General features: G+C 46.6%; 1 protein-coding gene across 2 annotated transcripts in view; it reads left to right on the forward strand.

Annotated features, from left to right (window-relative positions):
- Nucleotides 1-554: 554 nt before the first annotated feature.
- The window catches only part of LOC115324537 (RING finger protein 150), a 33966-nt gene continuing 17063 nt past the window's right edge, over nucleotides 555-17457 (forward strand). For both annotated transcript variants that reach the window (XM_029985184.2, XM_040216229.1), the window contains exons 1-4: nucleotides 555-1122; nucleotides 11940-12193; nucleotides 13531-13602; nucleotides 17153-17235. In XM_029985184.2, coding sequence (XP_029841044.2) covers nucleotides 687-1122; nucleotides 11940-12193; nucleotides 13531-13602; nucleotides 17153-17235 — 845 coding nt within the window. In that variant the 5' untranslated portion in view covers nucleotides 555-686. The remainder of the gene's footprint in view (nucleotides 1123-11939; nucleotides 12194-13530; nucleotides 13603-17152; nucleotides 17236-17457) is intronic.

Genomic DNA, 17457 nt, shown 5'->3' on the forward strand with positions numbered 1-17457 from the left:
GCATTGGCTCAAGTAGCCCCGGGAGTGCCTGCGACCCAGGTCAGCGTGGAGCGAGCCTTTTCTGCACTGAAGTTAATTTCATCATCTCAGAGGTGCCGTCTTTTCCCGCATATGCTTGACGACGTCCTGCCTCTTCGGTCAGCTGCCTGACATTAAACTGCACTTTCACCCAGGTCCCGAGGTGCGCCAGCATTAGCTCATTCGTTCCACACAGTAATGTGAGACTTTGCTTTTTATATGCAACACTTTTATAAAATATGCATAATTTATCTTTTGCTGTCGTCAATTGTTTTTGTAGCATATGAGTACGAACCGGTTCGAACCGGTTTAAACCTTTATTTTTTTCACTCCGGAGGTGAACCGGAGCTGAACCGTTTTTCCTGAACCGGAACGAAAACCGGAACGAAAAACATTTCGGTTCGACACCCTGCGGATGAGTTTCCCCATCGGCTAACAATGGCCGCCGAAACCACACAATGCCCGCCGACGTTTGGACCCGCGATTGAGAGCGCTCTAACCGTACTCGGTGCCTCTCTATCCCTTCTCTCCTCTCTCTCTCCTCCATCCGCATCGCTTTTTCTCTCGGTGGCCGTGAAGAAAGCAAGCATGAAATCTTGCCAGTGTTATGGTGGTCGCAGTCTTCGAGCAGCCCGTAGGCACCCGATGTAGCTCGGCTTTCCAGCCCGATGGCCCGGTGGACGGCTCCATGCGGGCCCGAGGTGGCGACCCTACTCCTCCTGCTCCTGAACCGAGCGCGGGCCGACTTCTCGTACGCGCACGACGCCGAGGAGTACTACACCGCGATCGTGAACATCACCTACGTGAGCCCGGCCACGGGCCTGGTGGTGTCCGAACGCGAAGAACTGGGCAAGTACAGCGCGGGCAAGGTGGGCTCCGTCAGCGGGGTCGTGGTTCACGTGACGAGCAATAACTGGACGGCGCACGACGCCTGCTCGCCGCTGGACACGGCCAACATACCGCAGGAGCCCTGGATAGCCCTAATACAGCACGGCAACTGCGTCGAATCGGTCAAGATGCGACACGCGGTCAATACCAACGCCTCGGGAGCCGTCGTGTACAACAACAATCCGGGCAATAGACTCGTCAAGATGCGTCACAAAGGTGAGTGATCCTCGACGCGCGGCTGGAGGTCCATGGCGCGCGCGCGCTGCGGGAGTCCTTTCTCTCGACTAGACCTGCCCGACGCCGAGCGGCCTCTGAGTCGCTTCTCGAACCCAGTTATAGAGCTTTCCTAAGACTCCGTGTGCGGAGAACTTCGCAAGAACCTACCCGCGAGGCCGAAGGAACAGACCTTGGGTTCAAATGCGACGGGAGTCACCCTCCCAGCGCATCTCTGCATCTCCGACCAAGCCGCATTCTCGTGGATACATAAGACGCTCAATATTTGTTGGTCGAGTTTAGCCCCGTAAAAGTAGGAAAAGGGGTTCGGACAACTGCGAATTCACATAATCGTCACGTTTGTTCATTAGTGTTATGGGTCGATATCTCTCGCGAGCGATCTGAACCTTGAAAGAGAAGCGAAGTTATTTAATGATGATCGTAAACTAAAGAAAGTGAAATGTATTAGTGGTGACATCTGGTAGTGGCATGGCCTGCTGGTCGATTTGAGGGCGAAGTTGGCTAAGGAGATTTCGCGCACGCGGATGTCGCAACTACAGGCTGAAAGAGTTGACGTCAAAGCGCCTGTTCAGCATCTCGTAAAGCCGGGCGGGGATGTCGTTGTCTCCAGCTTCCTTTTGCTGATATCTGCCTAGCTTCCATTTGTATCATTTTGTTTTCTAAGAAAGCACAAAACATTAGAATGGAACCGCACCTTTCTCACACTTAAACGGGATGCTTTGGACGTCAGTTGACGAACGCTCAATTGTTGAGAAGAACAGTGTAGGCTCCTTCGTCTCCGTTCCTATTCAAAATCAAAAACAACCTTTTTTTTTTTTTTTACCAAGTTTATTGTCGTGAAAAAAGAATATGAAGTATTCAGTACCAAAGTGCATGCTGTAAGATCTTCATTGTATGACTACCGAAATGTGAAACGCAAAGGGCATTTCTCTCGGGTGACACTGTTTCCGGTGGGTAGGCCATACACAGTTAGCTTTCACAAGAGAAGACATCCCAGCATATGAACGCTGCCAAGATTGCTTATCTGGTGCACGCTTGTTTCTTGTACGTGTTCATTGTATGAACCCGAGTGACAATCATACCTTTGCGACCTCTTTTAAGAACACTTCTAAATAATCTTCGCACTCCCGCTCAGAGAGTAATTGGCCATGCATCTCACAGGATTTCAGCCTCCAAAGACATACCTGCTTCTTTACACTCAGCCTAGATTTTTCGGCGGATGACAGCTGTCACTGTGTTTCATGCTCAACCTCCGTCTTTTTCTGGTGCCCTCTGCCAAGCGTGAGAAAACCAAAGTCCAGATTCATGTTACTTTTTTGCATCACCGTAACATGGCAAAGAGCAAACACTATGGCCCCGTCGAGACAGTCTGAGCAACGCAGCTGTTCACGCGTCGCCCCTCCGACGGAGGAGAGCTGTCACGTGATGCAGTGAGCCAATAGGCCCCCTCACGCTAGGGCCAAAAGCTTTCGCGGTCCGCCAAGTTACGGTGCAATAGAGTATAGGAGTTGCTTTCTCTCTATCCCTCTCCTATTGCAATGGTTAGTGTTTGGTGCATTAGAGGTATACGTGCTGCGGCAGCATAACATCACGAGGAATGAACAAATCACTATCCCAGATGCCACTGAAGTTGGAAGATGACAGGCAAGCAGATCGATGCTACACCGACGTCCCACTCATTTGCGTTTTTGCCGACCGGTCGAAGAAGTCCCTCGGCCGAGCTAGTGTTTGGCCCGAACCCAAAGCAACCGTTCTGTGCACTTCATGACGTCTGCTTACATTTCCTGTCGACGTTTCCATGAGTGAACACGTTGGTTGCAATCGGACGTTGCTGAAAGGTTAAACACAATGACAGACGAAGTGACACATTCCTTTCTGTGTTTTTACTGCCGGTAAGGTTTAGTTTTTATGGTGTCTGACCGCTTTAGAGTGGCGGGTAGGTCCTCTAATTAACTTGTCTCCAGCTGCACGAGCCTTCAGCGATTAGTTATACTCTGACACTGCACTGCAGGAGTGTGCTCGGCATGGCACTGCTGACGCGAACGGGCAATCTTAAATTTTTTTTCTGTACTAGTGTGACGAAAAATGCACATTTTGGGCACTCCCCTCAGCGGGAATACGTGGGTCCTACCAGTACCCTTTCGAAGTAAAATTGGCAATGTCACATTTGCAGTAAAGGTGCCTTCACACTTGCAAGTCTCAACTGTCGCGCGACAGCTTTTGTTTCAAAAGCGACTGGTTCAGGGCAGTCGCTTCCAGTATGACTTTTGCAACGGTTTGCGGTAGTGGCTGTGGATATGGAGCTGTGGAGGTCTCCTTGGCGGCTCTGGTAACGCTATTAAACAGTACCCATTTTGTTGTAACCAGCAGCACTCCTATTCGAATGAGCGCCCGAAAAAGAACTCGGCCTGGCAGCTAATTCGTGACTTTTGGCTCAATAGGTGTGTACCGTACTGCGGAAGCTCGATTGAGTTTAACACCAATGTTGTGACTGTGCTTTGAATGTACGGTTCCGAAGGACCCCTGCCAATATCTAGATTTGATGAACAGAACAGCGCACACGAAGTCAAGGACAGAGAAAAGGAACATGCAGGAAACACAAGCGCTGACTCGCAACTGAATTTATACACTTTTGTGTATAAATTCAGTTGCGAGTGCTCGCGTGTCCTGCATGTTCCTTTTCTCTGTCCTTGTCTTTGTGTGCGCTGTTCTGTTCATCGTGTCATCATACCAACTCGCCCAACTTACAACACTTCTGCAATATCTAGTCTTTCTATCGCGACGAAAATGACGCACACGTAGCTGTAGGAAAATGGAAAAGCAGCGAAATGCGAACCTGGGTTTTAGCGGTAAGGACGGACTCGACCGTGATTCCCAAGAACTTCCCAGAAGCGACCTGCCAATCGCACCACTGTGTGAACCTCAGTGGTCACTTGTCGCACATCACTAGTGAATCGCGCAACTGTTGCGCATCGCAAGTGCGAAAGCGCCTTAATAACAGTGTTGTCGTGTGTCGTACACGAGCATGCAAGGAACTAGAAAGGGCAGCAGGGTCATGCCAAAGGTAGGACAACCGCGAGCGCCTTGTGGTATCCTTGTCCCGTAAAGGACGTGGTCAGGGGCCACGGTCGGTAACAGAGAACGCCAAAGCAATGTTGCCTGAACTTAAGTGGCAATTTGGTTCATGAGGAACATTATTGAGACAGCGCACAAGAACACAAAGACAAGCGAAGGAGTATACGGGACAAGCGCCGACGAGCTCCTTTTGCTTGCCTCCGGGCTTGTTGCGTGACGTTTCATCGGCATTAGCAATGCGGCACGTCACTCGGTCGGTGCGCAGTAACGGAAGCATGACACCGCGTAGACATTCCACAGGTAAGTCCAGGAATAGATTGCGGAGTGGTGGGTGCGGCAGGTCCGCGGCCGCAGCCGGGCATTCTCGGAGCTCCTGCCCGTTCGGTTGTTTCCCCCCCGTGTTGCATGATTTCCGGCGCACGACATGCCGCCGAGATAAAACCTGACCCGCGGAAAATGTGGGCGGCACGCGAGGGGAAGCGCGAGCTTGGAAAGAAAGTTTTCACAAAGGCCGTCTTTTCTCGTCCCTTTCCGAGAAGGAGTCGCTGCTTAATCTGGACGATAAGCTCTCGTTCAGTGACGGTCTGCTTATCTCGCCGGACTTTATCGCGTGTTGTGTTGTTCTGGACGGGCAGCCTCTTGCCCTACTCTCCTGGCCGCTTGGCGACTCACTGCACAAGAGGTTTTCCCAACCATCTTTTGGCTTTTTGCGCGTCTGTTGCCCTTTTCTGGTTGTATTCAGTCTCCGAATCAACGGGAAAATGAAAACTTTGAAGTGTTCGACAGCTTTGGCAGACACCAGACATTCTGTGATATGAATAAGGACCCTGGTTTTAATTACAGTCGCTGATGGCTTATGAGACGCTGGGCGGGGCGAGTCCACCGCATCGTATTACCTCTCCGCAGCCAATGAAATTGCTGCATTCGCCAGTAAGAATGACGAAAAACTGATCACGAAGAAGTGTGGACTTATTAAGGCATGCCCTGCGTTTCTTATGCTAAACCGAAATTTGGATTTCACAAAAAAAGGCCGCAGAAGCGTTGAACGGGACACTACAAACTGTAAAACATCACTCTTATGTCGATATCTCAAACAAATCACCATATTTTTGGAAAAGAAGGGCACGATCAAGCAATGAATGGGACGTCACGATTATCCTGGAGCAATACGAACCAAAGAAATCTCTCACCAAAAGCTCAGAAACAATCAGTTCCCAATGTTTCAGGGTCGACTTGACCCCGAAACGTTGGGAATTGATTGTTTCTGAGCTTTTGGTTTGAGAATTCTTTGTTTCTTTGTATTGTTTTCCCATATCAGACAGATTTCTGCCAAAGATGTTTACTTTCTCCTGGAACAATAGAGAGCAAGGAGAAGTGGCCTCGCTTCTTTTCTCCTCGCTTCGGTTCACCTGTTCGAGGGGACAAAACAAAGAGAAGATAGAAAAAGAATTGTGACGCAAGATGTCTCGTCGGCCTTGTTCAATCGTCCACTTCTTTTCCAAAAAATACGGCCATCCGTTAGAGATATCACTGTATGAGTGGTGTTTAGAGGTTTTCCAGCATCCCACCAATCGCAGCTTTGTTTTGTGAGCTCTGAATTTCGGTTCAGCATCCCTGTAAAGGGCACCTCGGGTCAATTTGGAAAATTTTGAGATATTGGATAATCTCATATTGAAAAGCACTCATGAACGACCCTTCGTCATTTGTCTCATGATGAAAATTAAAATATTTTTCGTGCAGTTGTGATACAACCATAATTTCAAAAGCGAAACCAAAACCGAAAATTTGGCAAAGGCGGGCAACATTGTACCCTTTTTTGCCCCTTTTTCTTTCTACTTCACATTTTTCCATTTTTCAAACCACAGTCTCAGGTTTTCAATCATCATGTATAACTTGCACCAGCTCGTCTGCACTTTAACCGTTTTTTCATTGCTTGCAAGCAATGAAAAAACGGTTAAAGTGCAGACCAACGTCGGAAGTAAGGGACATCCACATCGGATACAAGGAGGCATGGAGAAGCCATGACGTCAGCCCCGTAGCTCCCGCTACTGCTTCAAGCCAAGCCTCCGAGTTGCAAGTCACGCAAATTTCCACTGAGCGCGCTGCTCGTGCCACCCGCAGGCTTTGCCTGGAAAAGAAAATGCAAAGAAGAAAAATCCGCTCCTCCACTCTAGACGTCACCAAAACAAAAGTGCAATGTTGGCTTCGGAGCACCAAAAAATTTGTTGGCCAATTTAATCAACTTTTTTTTATTATTATTATTATTTTATTTTCACCATTAATAAACTTTTAGGTGGTATTACATTATAATATTTGACATACAGTTGTTCTTGATGCTACTGAAGAGAATTGTATTGTTTTCTCACTACCGAAAATGAAGAGGAGTTGCCCTTTAAGTTATCAATGAGATAGTGAGCCGAACCAAAAGAAATGGACAGGACGGCAAAGGTGTCGTTTTGCCGTTTCCCGCGTGTCTCGGTGCGGAGTGGGAGGTTCCGACCAGAAAAGGCAGTCGACGCTGAGCAACAAGCGCAAACGTTTTTGGTCCCCTGACATTCCGCATCTGTACCAAGTGGTCTAAAAGCATATGCGACGGTGTTGCTAAGTAATGTAATGTTTCAGTGTAAGGAACTGTCATTGCAAAAGGTTTACTGGACAGCACAATTATGTGATTATCATTTCCTGGTTGTACTGTGTTGGTTTTGCAGAACACCAGTTTTTAAGGGTGTTTATTCCTTCCGAGCTTCCCAACCGTCTTCTCTGGTTTATATCGTCCCCTACCAACCGCTAAAGGCTGGCAGGTTGGTGGTCAGTTGCGACCGTCTTCTGTCGCCTAACTACACCTCTTTGCTATCTTTCTTGCTTTGTCCGAGCCCGGTATTATGTCGGAATGTGGGTCAGTGACCTGTAATCTTGGCGACTGTGTTGGAACCTTTCACTTTCATTTTACTGTGAGTTTGCCACATTTTATTCCGTCGGATTCCACACTGTTATCGCATGGGACCTGCTTCCTGTGTTTCTTCTCTTGTCAGCTTCTATTGAGACAAAGCCCATTTATAGTTGCCCAGATTTGTTCTAGAGCCTGCGAGTATGTGCCGCCTTCGACCGGTTTCACATGTTTTGGCACGAGACCGTGAAAGCAAATCTCTCAGAGGATGTTTATGGAACCTTTTTGCTCATCGGCCTGCGGTAGAATGTAAGCCCAGACGGTGACTAAATATAAGTTAAAAAAAAAAAAGGAATCCTGTTTTTAAAGCTTCGCCGACTCTATTGCTTAGCTTCAGGAGCAAACTTTGGGCATTACTGTTTATATTTGAGAAATTGAGAAACACTTCTGCACTCTCTAGAACCAGAGGTACTTATTTTTTTTTTTTTATATGAAAGAATTTTTTTTTTTTTTTGTTAATAACAGGGAAGAGTTTTGGTCATCCCTTCGTTTAAACTACCATATTTGCTGCTCTATAAGTCACATTTTTGTTTGAGTTGCTCCAACCTATAAATGGCAGTTTTCAGAAAAAAAAGTTGGTATGCAACTTCAATCTTTGTATAAATAGTGCCTATGTATTCGTATGGTTGACACGGCGAAACTGCATTGAATAGCCCACAAATGTGTGTTATGATCTCAAGATATGCACAGGCGAGAGCAAGTTTCAATATTCTCGTCAGCATATTGAACGAAAGATACAAATTCTGTGGCAAATTTGCGCAGTTAAACTTCATGCTTCTAGAAAAAAAATGCATATAAGTCACAGCGCTGTATACACCAACTCATGTTTACAAACAAACCGGAGCGCCCCTAGCAGACGCCACCGGCGCCACGCATGCGTGATGTAGTATCGGCAAGAAGCTCGCGGTCATCCATAAACAAACCATTGAAATGCTATGTTGTTGGCGTCAGCGTGAGTCCCCCTGCCCTTTTTCGAGTTTGAATTGTTGATTCTAGGTCTTCCTGGCAATGTCTGACTACTTCAGCGGTCTCAGTGAAATTACTGAGGCTCGTTACACTGCAAAACTTTGTGTGAATAATGTGACATGCGACGACTCATTCTGCATGGACGCTGCAGAATGGATGCTAAAGCCTGATTCGCATGATGAGAGTTCGCTCGCAAATTTCAGTCGCGACGTCACTCGGGCTGCAAAAGCGTGAACCATAGCGGAGATCGTCGACGTTGATGCTGAAAATGGCAAGCAGAATCGGACGGACCAAGTAAATCAGGCATAACAAATCGGTGGTGGCCACTGGTAACAATGATCAACATCTCCTTGCATCTACTGTTTACATCGAGCCTGCTTACCAACCTCAAAACTTAAGTATTTTGAGACCTGCACTTACTTCTTATCGCAAGTACTGGGCCAACATTTGGTCTATGGGCCGGTGTTGTCTAAAAGAGCGGACGACAGTCAGAAACGTTTGAAAGAGCAGACGACAGTTCCAACGATCAGGTGGCCAGGCTTTCGAATCATTGGTGACAATACTCACAGGTGCGAGGTCAGTCCGAAATGCTTATGCAAATAATATCCGAAGTAGAGCCAACAGGAAATAAACTTGAAAATAATACATAGATACAAATATGCGACAATACTGGAAGAAAAACATAAAAGCTGGCCGGAAAAAGAAACAGACATAGACAATTAAACTTGCTAAGCTCGGCTGAAAGCTGAAGCTCCATTTTTTTTCTTTTCAATATTTTGGCATGTTTACGCTATTGTTTTTTGCTCACTCTGTAGACGGCGCCACACACTGCCGTTTTGGTAGACTCCAAAGAGGATTGTCTCTCAGCCCGCAGTGTGAGCAACAAAACAACAAACAATGCAATACTATTTTTATTGTGCATGTATGTGCAAGCGTGTCTATGTGTGCGAGTGTGTCACCGAACGCTAGGCCGCTTGTGCGAGTGCTGAGGCTTTCGGTGAGGTTCTGTCGGCTCAACAAAGTCTTGTAATTGTAATTGTGCCTGAAATTTTGCAATTACTGACACTAGAAAGTAATTAAATTACAGTTGCAATTCCTTTTAGTCTAAAGTAATTAATTACAATTACAAAGAAAAGTAATCAAATTACAGTAATTCAATTCAATTACTGTAAATGAATTACTACCCAAGTATGACGTTCAGGTTCGGTGCAAATTAAAAACCAGTAAAAAAGTCCTTGTAGGGCCCCTTTAAGGCTACTTGGGTGGTGCAAAGGCCTCATCTTGGACCTTTACCATAGTCATTTTGAATTGTCTTTGTCAATACACTTTAAGAAATACTAGGAAAAAGTTCCAATGTTACATCATTGTTGCGGGATAAATCTTCAAGATTTTAATTTGTGAGACCCGCATACATTATGGAGCCGTTCGGTTGACTTCTTTGCTCCTTGCAACTGCTGCAACAAGGAAACTGATCAACAAAATACTATCGGCAACAAGACTGAATATTGGAATTGGTTGTTCAGTGTACGACTAGCCAGAATAATACACTTATTTCCTTCAGGAAAACAAAAAAGAGACCTAGAAGACAATACAGATGATGCAGGCCTTCAACTTGCAACAAAACCAAACGAGTAAGCGTTTTGTTGCATGTTGAAATCCCATGTCGCCTGTATTGCCTTCTATGTCCCCAGTTTGCATTTTGTCATTTAGATGCCAACATGCTCAACTGTCCAAGTTTCACCTTTATTACTTCTATGAACATACAATATCAGCCTTTTTGTAAACTTTATGGTACAGTGAGCTTCCCCAAAACACATTGTGCTTTAAAGGGGCCCTGCAAGGACTTTTTACTGTTTTTTAATTTGCACCGAACCTGAGCGCACTGAACGTAGCAACTTAGTGAAACTTTTCTTTTTGCGAAATTCGCTTTATTTTAAAAGTTATAGGCAATTTAGAATTACAAAAACAAGCAAAAAATAACCTCCTTCATGACGTCGTAGGTCCTGGCTTGAGTGGCCATGAACTAGAGGAGGAATAGTGAGCTCATCGAGCGCTCACGGCCGCCGCGCTCCGTGTCGGCGGCGCGAGAGGGCGCCACTAAAGCATGTTCTGGATAGGCTGTATGCAGCGGGCAGCCAAAGCGGCTTTAATTGCATTTGCTGCGTGATTAAACACTGATTCGGCATGACACTTCATTGGCCACAAACGACAGCAAACACGGGGTAAAGATCAGTTCAGAATGGGAGCCACTTTGCGCTGCCATACCGTGAAACGGCCAAACCACAAGACAAAGCCTCTCGCCAAAGGCCTTCGGAACGCTCGGAGCCGGTCGGATCCTCCTGTCCATACGATTGCAGCGCCACCGCGTACATCGGGGATTTTTCCGTGTCGGGTTGGCGGCGCGTATGTCGACGGGTCATTTCTTGTTTCCGTACTTTATAAACTGCATTTCTTTCTTTTTTTCATCTATAATAGTGAACAAAAACTACTTTTATAAATAATTGAAACAATTCGCGCCACTTATATTTTGTATTTCGGCCAAAAAGAAGTTTTTAGTGGCTCTGACCAGTAGTAAGCCCAGGACCAAAGACGTCACATTTTGCGCACTTTCGGTACCGTGGGTCGCCCTTGTCGGTGAAGGAGTTTTCCGTGACGTCCGGTTAAAATATGGTGCACTGATATTTAGCTACTCTTTCCGTGCCCGCTGGCTTGCCCGAACCCCAAGAGACGTGGGAACCGCATAAAAGGTAGACGCTTAATTATGATTGCAGGGCCCCTTTAAGAATCAAAAGCACCAGTTTCTTTTTTTCTTTTCGTGCAAGCCAATTCTAGTTTCAAGTGTACCTTCTGTGCTCCTTCTTAAACAAAAAGGTTGTTCATTGTTGAGTTGTTCGTTGCTCCTGCCCAAAGCTCAAATGGCTCCAATCTGGCAGGGGCTATGCGAGGAGGTACCGCAAAATTCCTTGGAATGGAAAATGCCAGGGAATCCCTAGAAGGGCTTCCCACTTTAATCTGGGAGGCTTAGCATCTTTGGGGCTTCTCCCGTTGATCGATGCTCCTTAAGCCTTGTTGTTGGCTGCTTCCGATTCATCCCCCTGAAAAAAGCAAAATCTTTTTTTTTTTTTTTTTTTCTTGAACATGCATGCAAGGGGTTTCTGGCATTTCCCAACAACCTGTGTCGAGGCGTGCGAGGCGTACCGAAACATCTCAATAATAATAATAATAATCCTAATAATGACGATCGATCAATCGATTGCTGTTTGTTGCAGTGTGTTGGAACGACCAATTGGTCTTCTTGTCGCATTCTGCTTTTGTCTTAGCCCCTCAGTGTCAAACAGGGTATGCCACCCATACCCTGTTTGACACTTTTAGAGACTTTTTAGTGTTACCCGCAGTCTCGGTTTTTTTTTAACCATATGGCACCCACTTGCCCCACGTTAGCTACTGCTATAGTTCAGACTCTTGGCACATTATGGCCTTAGATGCTGATGTGCCATTAACCCCCAATCAACCAACAACATTGGTGTGCCTAGCGTTTCCAACCGCTTGATCAAGGCTACGTGACTCGCGGGCTGCATTTGCAATACAAGCTGCAAGGAGGCAACGAAAGTGTCGATTGCCTGCAAGTGTCTCTGCCTCTCTGACCCTCTTTCCTCCTCGCAAGCGTGCATGCGACGCAAGTACACATGCGACCAACCTGTGCACGCGGCGTCCGCAGTCGAGTTGCAAACGCTCTCTGTGTCTCGAATCTTGGAACCTGGGTTCTTTACCCCCGATGTGCCTAACGGGGATTGCTTCCTCGTTGGCGCAGTGTTCCAGATCATCTCGGTATTCATCAGCCGGGAGAAGGGGGAGCAGATAGCGGGCCTGGTGGACAACGGCACCCGGGTAGTGATGCACGTGTCGGTGGGCAGCCACCGGCCTTTCCCCTACCCCAACATCAACCGGACCTCGGTGCTGTTTGTCTCCATCTCCTTTATCATCCTAATGATCATCTCCCTGGCCTGGCTCGTCTTCTACTACGTCCAGAGGTTTCGCTACATTCACGCCAAGGACCTCCTCGCAGTAAGTCTCCCCCCTCTGTCTGTCCTCGTTTTGACATGACCAGACGTTCTAGAGACACTGGACCAGCAGCAATTCAGAGCGACGATGCTTTTGCTGTTGGATTGCATTGGATTTCTTCGGCTTCCCTTTGGTACCGGGTGATCGCGAAACTTTGGATTCTGCATCTAACCAGTGGGCTATTCTGCCGCCTCCACGGTGACAGAGGAGCCCACTGGTTCGATCCAGAATCCAAAGTTATGCGATCAGCCGGTACCGAAGGGAAGCCAAAGAGGCGGTCACGGTTTGTTACGAGTCGGCAGCGCGACATACAACGATGCCCTTGGCCGTGGTTGTTAGACCGTCGGCGTCTTCGCAGAAGTGGCAAACTCTCCCTGTGTAAATGACTCAAGCGAAGTTCATTTGCACAGTTGCATTTGACTATGTTCTGAGGTTTTACGTCAAGTTATGGACTGCGAGTCACCGGGACACTTGTGCTCTATGTAAAGCGTGGCAACCGATTTAAAGAGCGCCTTGCATGCAACTTAAGAAGCACGGATGTTTGAGTGACTTGTAGCCGAAGACAGCGTGCGAATGGGGTCGAGGGCACCAAATTTGTGCAAGGATTATCGCAGCTGTTCTTACAAATGATTTCTAGTACTAATAATAATATGGATTGGCGTAGTATTTGTAGCAATTATTGTGGTTCGCCGCATTGCACATATTGACAAATGTTTGTCCACAGGCAACGGTCTTTCTTCGTTGCCCGTGGAGGCTTCGCCGATGGTGGCACTAGGAACACCATTCGCCCGTACCCGCTTGCCTGCGGGCAACAAAGAAGAACCGTTTTCAAACGACGCTCTTCCGCAAAGCTTGTCAACTGATAGATCTAAGAACGTCCATAGCCACTACCATCTATCCATTCACTCGCGTTACGCTAACAGTGATGGATTGCAGACGTCACTCGCGCAATAGTCCACTTTCAGGGTTGGTGTGCGAGCATCCTCCTGCCTAGCGCCAGCTACTCTTAGAGTGTCTGCACTCTATTTCTCGGTCGTCTGGTGAGCTCGGCTGTTTTGTTGCCTTGTGCGGAGCGGGCGCAATTGACGGTAATTACTACTCGAAAATGCAAATTCCTGAGCTTTGAATGCGGTGTCTGGAAGCTCGGACGACATTGTATTGCTCCACCGTGGGCTCTTTTAAAGTTTTATAGGACAGTAGCACTTTACCCGCGATTTCGGATGAAACTTTGGGCAACCGACAACAACGATTTTAAGCCAGGCCGAAGTGTCGTCGCTCTTGAGCGCAGCATACTTAGTGGCTCCGTTCCCGCTTGGGGTGACGACGGACTGTCCTTGCAGAGAAGACTGTGCAGTGCTGCCAAGAAGGCGCTGGACAGGATTCCAGTGAAGATCCTCAGGTTGGGCGACAAGGTGAACTTTTTTTCTTCTTTAGGCTTTCGTTTGTTTAAACCACGTTGGCTACCATGTTTTCCGGACTGCACTCCGGGGACGATGAGTGTTAATTTTACGGGTTTTGTTTTTATTCAGACATACTGCCGGCTCATGTTTGAAGCCATAAAAGGTGCGGGTTGTAGTACATAAAACATAAAGTACACTTTAAGACAAAATTTTAAAAAACGACGTTTTGGGACTATCTTCGGGTGCGGACTATACGAGGATTTGTTTTAAAAGATTCTTCGTCGTGGCGAAACGCAACGGTGTTTGTAAGTGACTACTTATGTTAACCATTTCGGGAAGATGTGTATTAGCAGGTTTGTTTTTCTTTCAATGGGATGGTACAAAGAAAAAGTCGATGCGCGGGTTTATTTTTACTATCTGACGGGAGCACGTGCAGTGCTTGCAAGCTGCCCAGATTGAGACGCGTCAAACGGAAATAATGAAGGCAAGAAATTTTTACCTTTCTCGCATTCTGAAACCTGAAATTAGTTTCAACTCGTCGTACTCGTTACAATCACCAATGCTCCTCAAACCCGTTTTACACAAATAGTAATCCGTTTAAGTGTTTATTCTTTCCTCATACAACTGGTGACTAGAATTGTTTTTGTTGCTACGTTATTTCCTCCATGTGCTTCAGTAAAGCGTTAGCTAAGGTAATTTAGTTTTGGAAGATTAGATTGGTACCTCTCTAAATGATTACTCTTGTTTCCATGTCAACTTTGTTCTTTCTATTTTCGGCTGAAACTGTGGACTGCACTAGGGTGTTTCTTTGTTTCTTCGCTTTTTTTACCGTTCCCCATTTAGACCTTTCAGTAGCAATGTGCCTGTTTTATATGTGCTCGGGAACTTTGACCGGCTATTTGTTCCTCACGTGTGATTCTCTTGTTTTATACTTGATTTGCAAGGATATTGGTATTGTTTTTCTTCCTCTCTGCTAGAACCACTTATAGTTTGCAGTATTTTATAAATAAAAATATCAATTCGGTTTCGTGTTGGCGGAAACGACTAGCCTTCATCCTCTGAATTCAATTCCGAGAAGCATTCAAAGTTTCAGTGACAGAAGTGCTGCACCGTTTTTGCTAAATCGTGCCACGAACGAACGTCTGCTGCATATTGTGCGGATATGCCATTTTTGCCAAGAATCGCGCCACACCTGCACCAAGGTGGACTTACAGCAAAAAGATTGACGTTTTATTCTTGGTCGAACCTAATATTCGGGGAGGTAGGAGGAAATAAGAATTGTACAAATATGAATTTCACGCTGTCTCTACTCACCGTATAGTTTGTTTCGTCTTTGGTCGGAGCACACTCGAAGGCTCGAACACATGCAACTACAAACACACGCTCTGAAAGCGCAAGTCACCGTACATTCGCTTCGCTTGATTGGTGGGTATCAACCGCTCTGGACAGTTTATACACCGGCTGGTTGATCGCCGACGTTGTCTAAATTTCCAGATGATATCGTCGACACCAAGAACTAGGGGTCTCGAGAAAACTTTGCAAAATAGTAGGATTGCCGATTGCGACCACTGCGACAAAACGGAACCACAGTCTCGTACTCCGGATGAGATCGCTCGACTAGTGTGTCTGGCACGTGCCCCTCATTCCATGGCTGCAGAGTACCGTGCACTTGCGCCGCTCACGTTAACCTCTCACCGGTGTGCGCACGTCGACCTTCACCGCTTTTTACCGGAGTGCTAAGAGCAGCGACTGACCTGGGGGAGCACCTGGCTCGGCACGATAGGCACGCAAATAATGCGCAGGATTATTACAGGTCGGACTTCTTTGTCCTAAGTGTGAGGTAATCTCTACAGTTAAAAAAAAGTAAAACGGCAGAGAAAGGAGAGGGAAGAAAAGGAGGGTGTTTATATATTTGAATAAATACGGTAGTCGCGGTAGTTCCCGTGCAGCTGTCGATCGAAAGAGCAGCGAACTTTGACGTAATCCTGGTTCCCCTCCCGCTAAAGGGTAGTATTGTCTTTAAAGAGCGAGTGTGGGCTTTTATAATATTTTGGGGTGGTTTTCGCAGTTTATGGTGTCAGTCTCGAGTTTAATAGGGTCACTAAACTTATGGGATACATTTTTATCTGTAGGCGCGTTAGCGGATATGTTGGTTCTTGCTGGCATTTTACAGCAATTGTATCTACAGGCTAGAAAACAAACCACCGAGTGTAAAATAGAGAGAGGAAAGAGGATTTATCCCAGTGAAGTGTTGCACTAAGATTCGCTTTTCAACCATTTTTTAAAACCCATTTTAAATGAAACCTACTCTGACTAAGGCCTTACATTAGAAGACTGTGTTCCTTTTAATGCCCTATCTATTCTCATCAGATACAGTAATGAGTAATACACTCAAGCATCAAAGAGGAACCCTTGATCACGGATCATAAATGAACTTGTTGAGCGGCAAGCACTTTTTTTACTCTTAAGTGCTGTTTTAACAGATGTTGGCATCTGCTCCAAAAGTATCAGTGGCTGCTCCAAAGCAATATTTTGCCTGCCACAGAACCTACTACAAAAGGTCCCATGCCGCTTCCATCACTCAAGTCTGAATCGGAAGAGTGGGTGCTTTGATTGCCACTACCACCAGAGCAGCTGTGCACACGAAGCAATTGTCTCACAGGTTTCAAGTGCACAAAGCGTCTAATTTCGGGACTATAAATAGTCCCAGCAAGGCGAAACACCGTGCAGTGCATGTTGGTGCATGTCGACGCACCAGCTATAGTTTCCCCAAGTACAGAGCAGACAGCAGAAACTCCCAGGGTGAGTGTGGTTTCATGTATAGGCTGCAACTTTCAAATGCGTAATCACTGCCGTACCTGCAGCTTTTCTGTGCACTGTAAAGCAAGCATTTGTTCAAAGTGAGATGTGTATGAAAATTGTTTTACATACAAAGTGTGCACCAGACGATGCACCAAGTGTGGAAGACGAAACTTATTGTTTGTGCCTAACAAATTTAGGAAAAAAAAAAGGTTTTTTTCCTAAATAGTTTGCGCTCAGTGCATAGTCCACTCTTGGTGCTTACTCTACACCTAGTGCACAATCCGCACGTAAAACAAAATTTTTTATGCACAGTGCACCTCGAAAAATGTATGCTTTATTAGCACACAAAGAAACTTGTACTAGACAGAAATCATCATTAACGTAATGTGTCAAGGACAAATACCGTCATGAATGGTCGTAATGTGACATTCTCAAGAAACAAATCCTTGTACAGTTTGCACCCGCAGATAGATAGTCAGCACCACTTAAAATTTCAACTTTTAAAGACTCGTAGCCTACAAACCATAGCCTGGAAAACACTGTATGTCATACACTTGTTTCTTGCTGTGGTGCGAGCGCCAAAGCAAGCTTCCGGAGCAGTCGTCTCATGCCATCAAACTTTGTGTAAACACTTGGGAACAGTTGTCACTGGGTTTGGTCACAAATCTTCCAGGAACGCAATGAGCAAGAGGGAGTGTCAGCCATTCTTCCCGTAACCGTGCGCGAGCGTGGCTGACGTGTGCGTCGTTCACATTTGCAGGAGGCAGAGGGTGAGGTCGAGTGCTGCGCAGTCTGCATCGAGCCCTTCAGGCTTGGAGAGGTGGTCCGTCTCCTGCCGTGCAAGTGAGTGTGCCACGCCGCAGGCAATCCGTACGGCAGCGGCTTGTAACGCAGAGTGTGTCACGCGACCGGGTCCTATCGGGCGGTTTTCCGGGATGCCTTTTCACTTCTGGTAAGCTGCATTTAACCGCGTTGATGAACGGCGTCTGCCACTGTTTCCATCAGTTGGCATGCAAACAGTTAGTTCTTGGCGTCCCGCTTTGGTGTTGCCAAAATGTAAAGGCA

This window comes from Ixodes scapularis, unplaced genomic scaffold (genome assembly GCF_016920785.2).
Source record: "Ixodes scapularis isolate PalLabHiFi unplaced genomic scaffold, ASM1692078v2 PGA_scaffold13__105_contigs__length_92229423, whole genome shotgun sequence".
NCBI lineage: Eukaryota > Metazoa > Arthropoda > Arachnida > Ixodida > Ixodidae > Ixodes > Ixodes scapularis.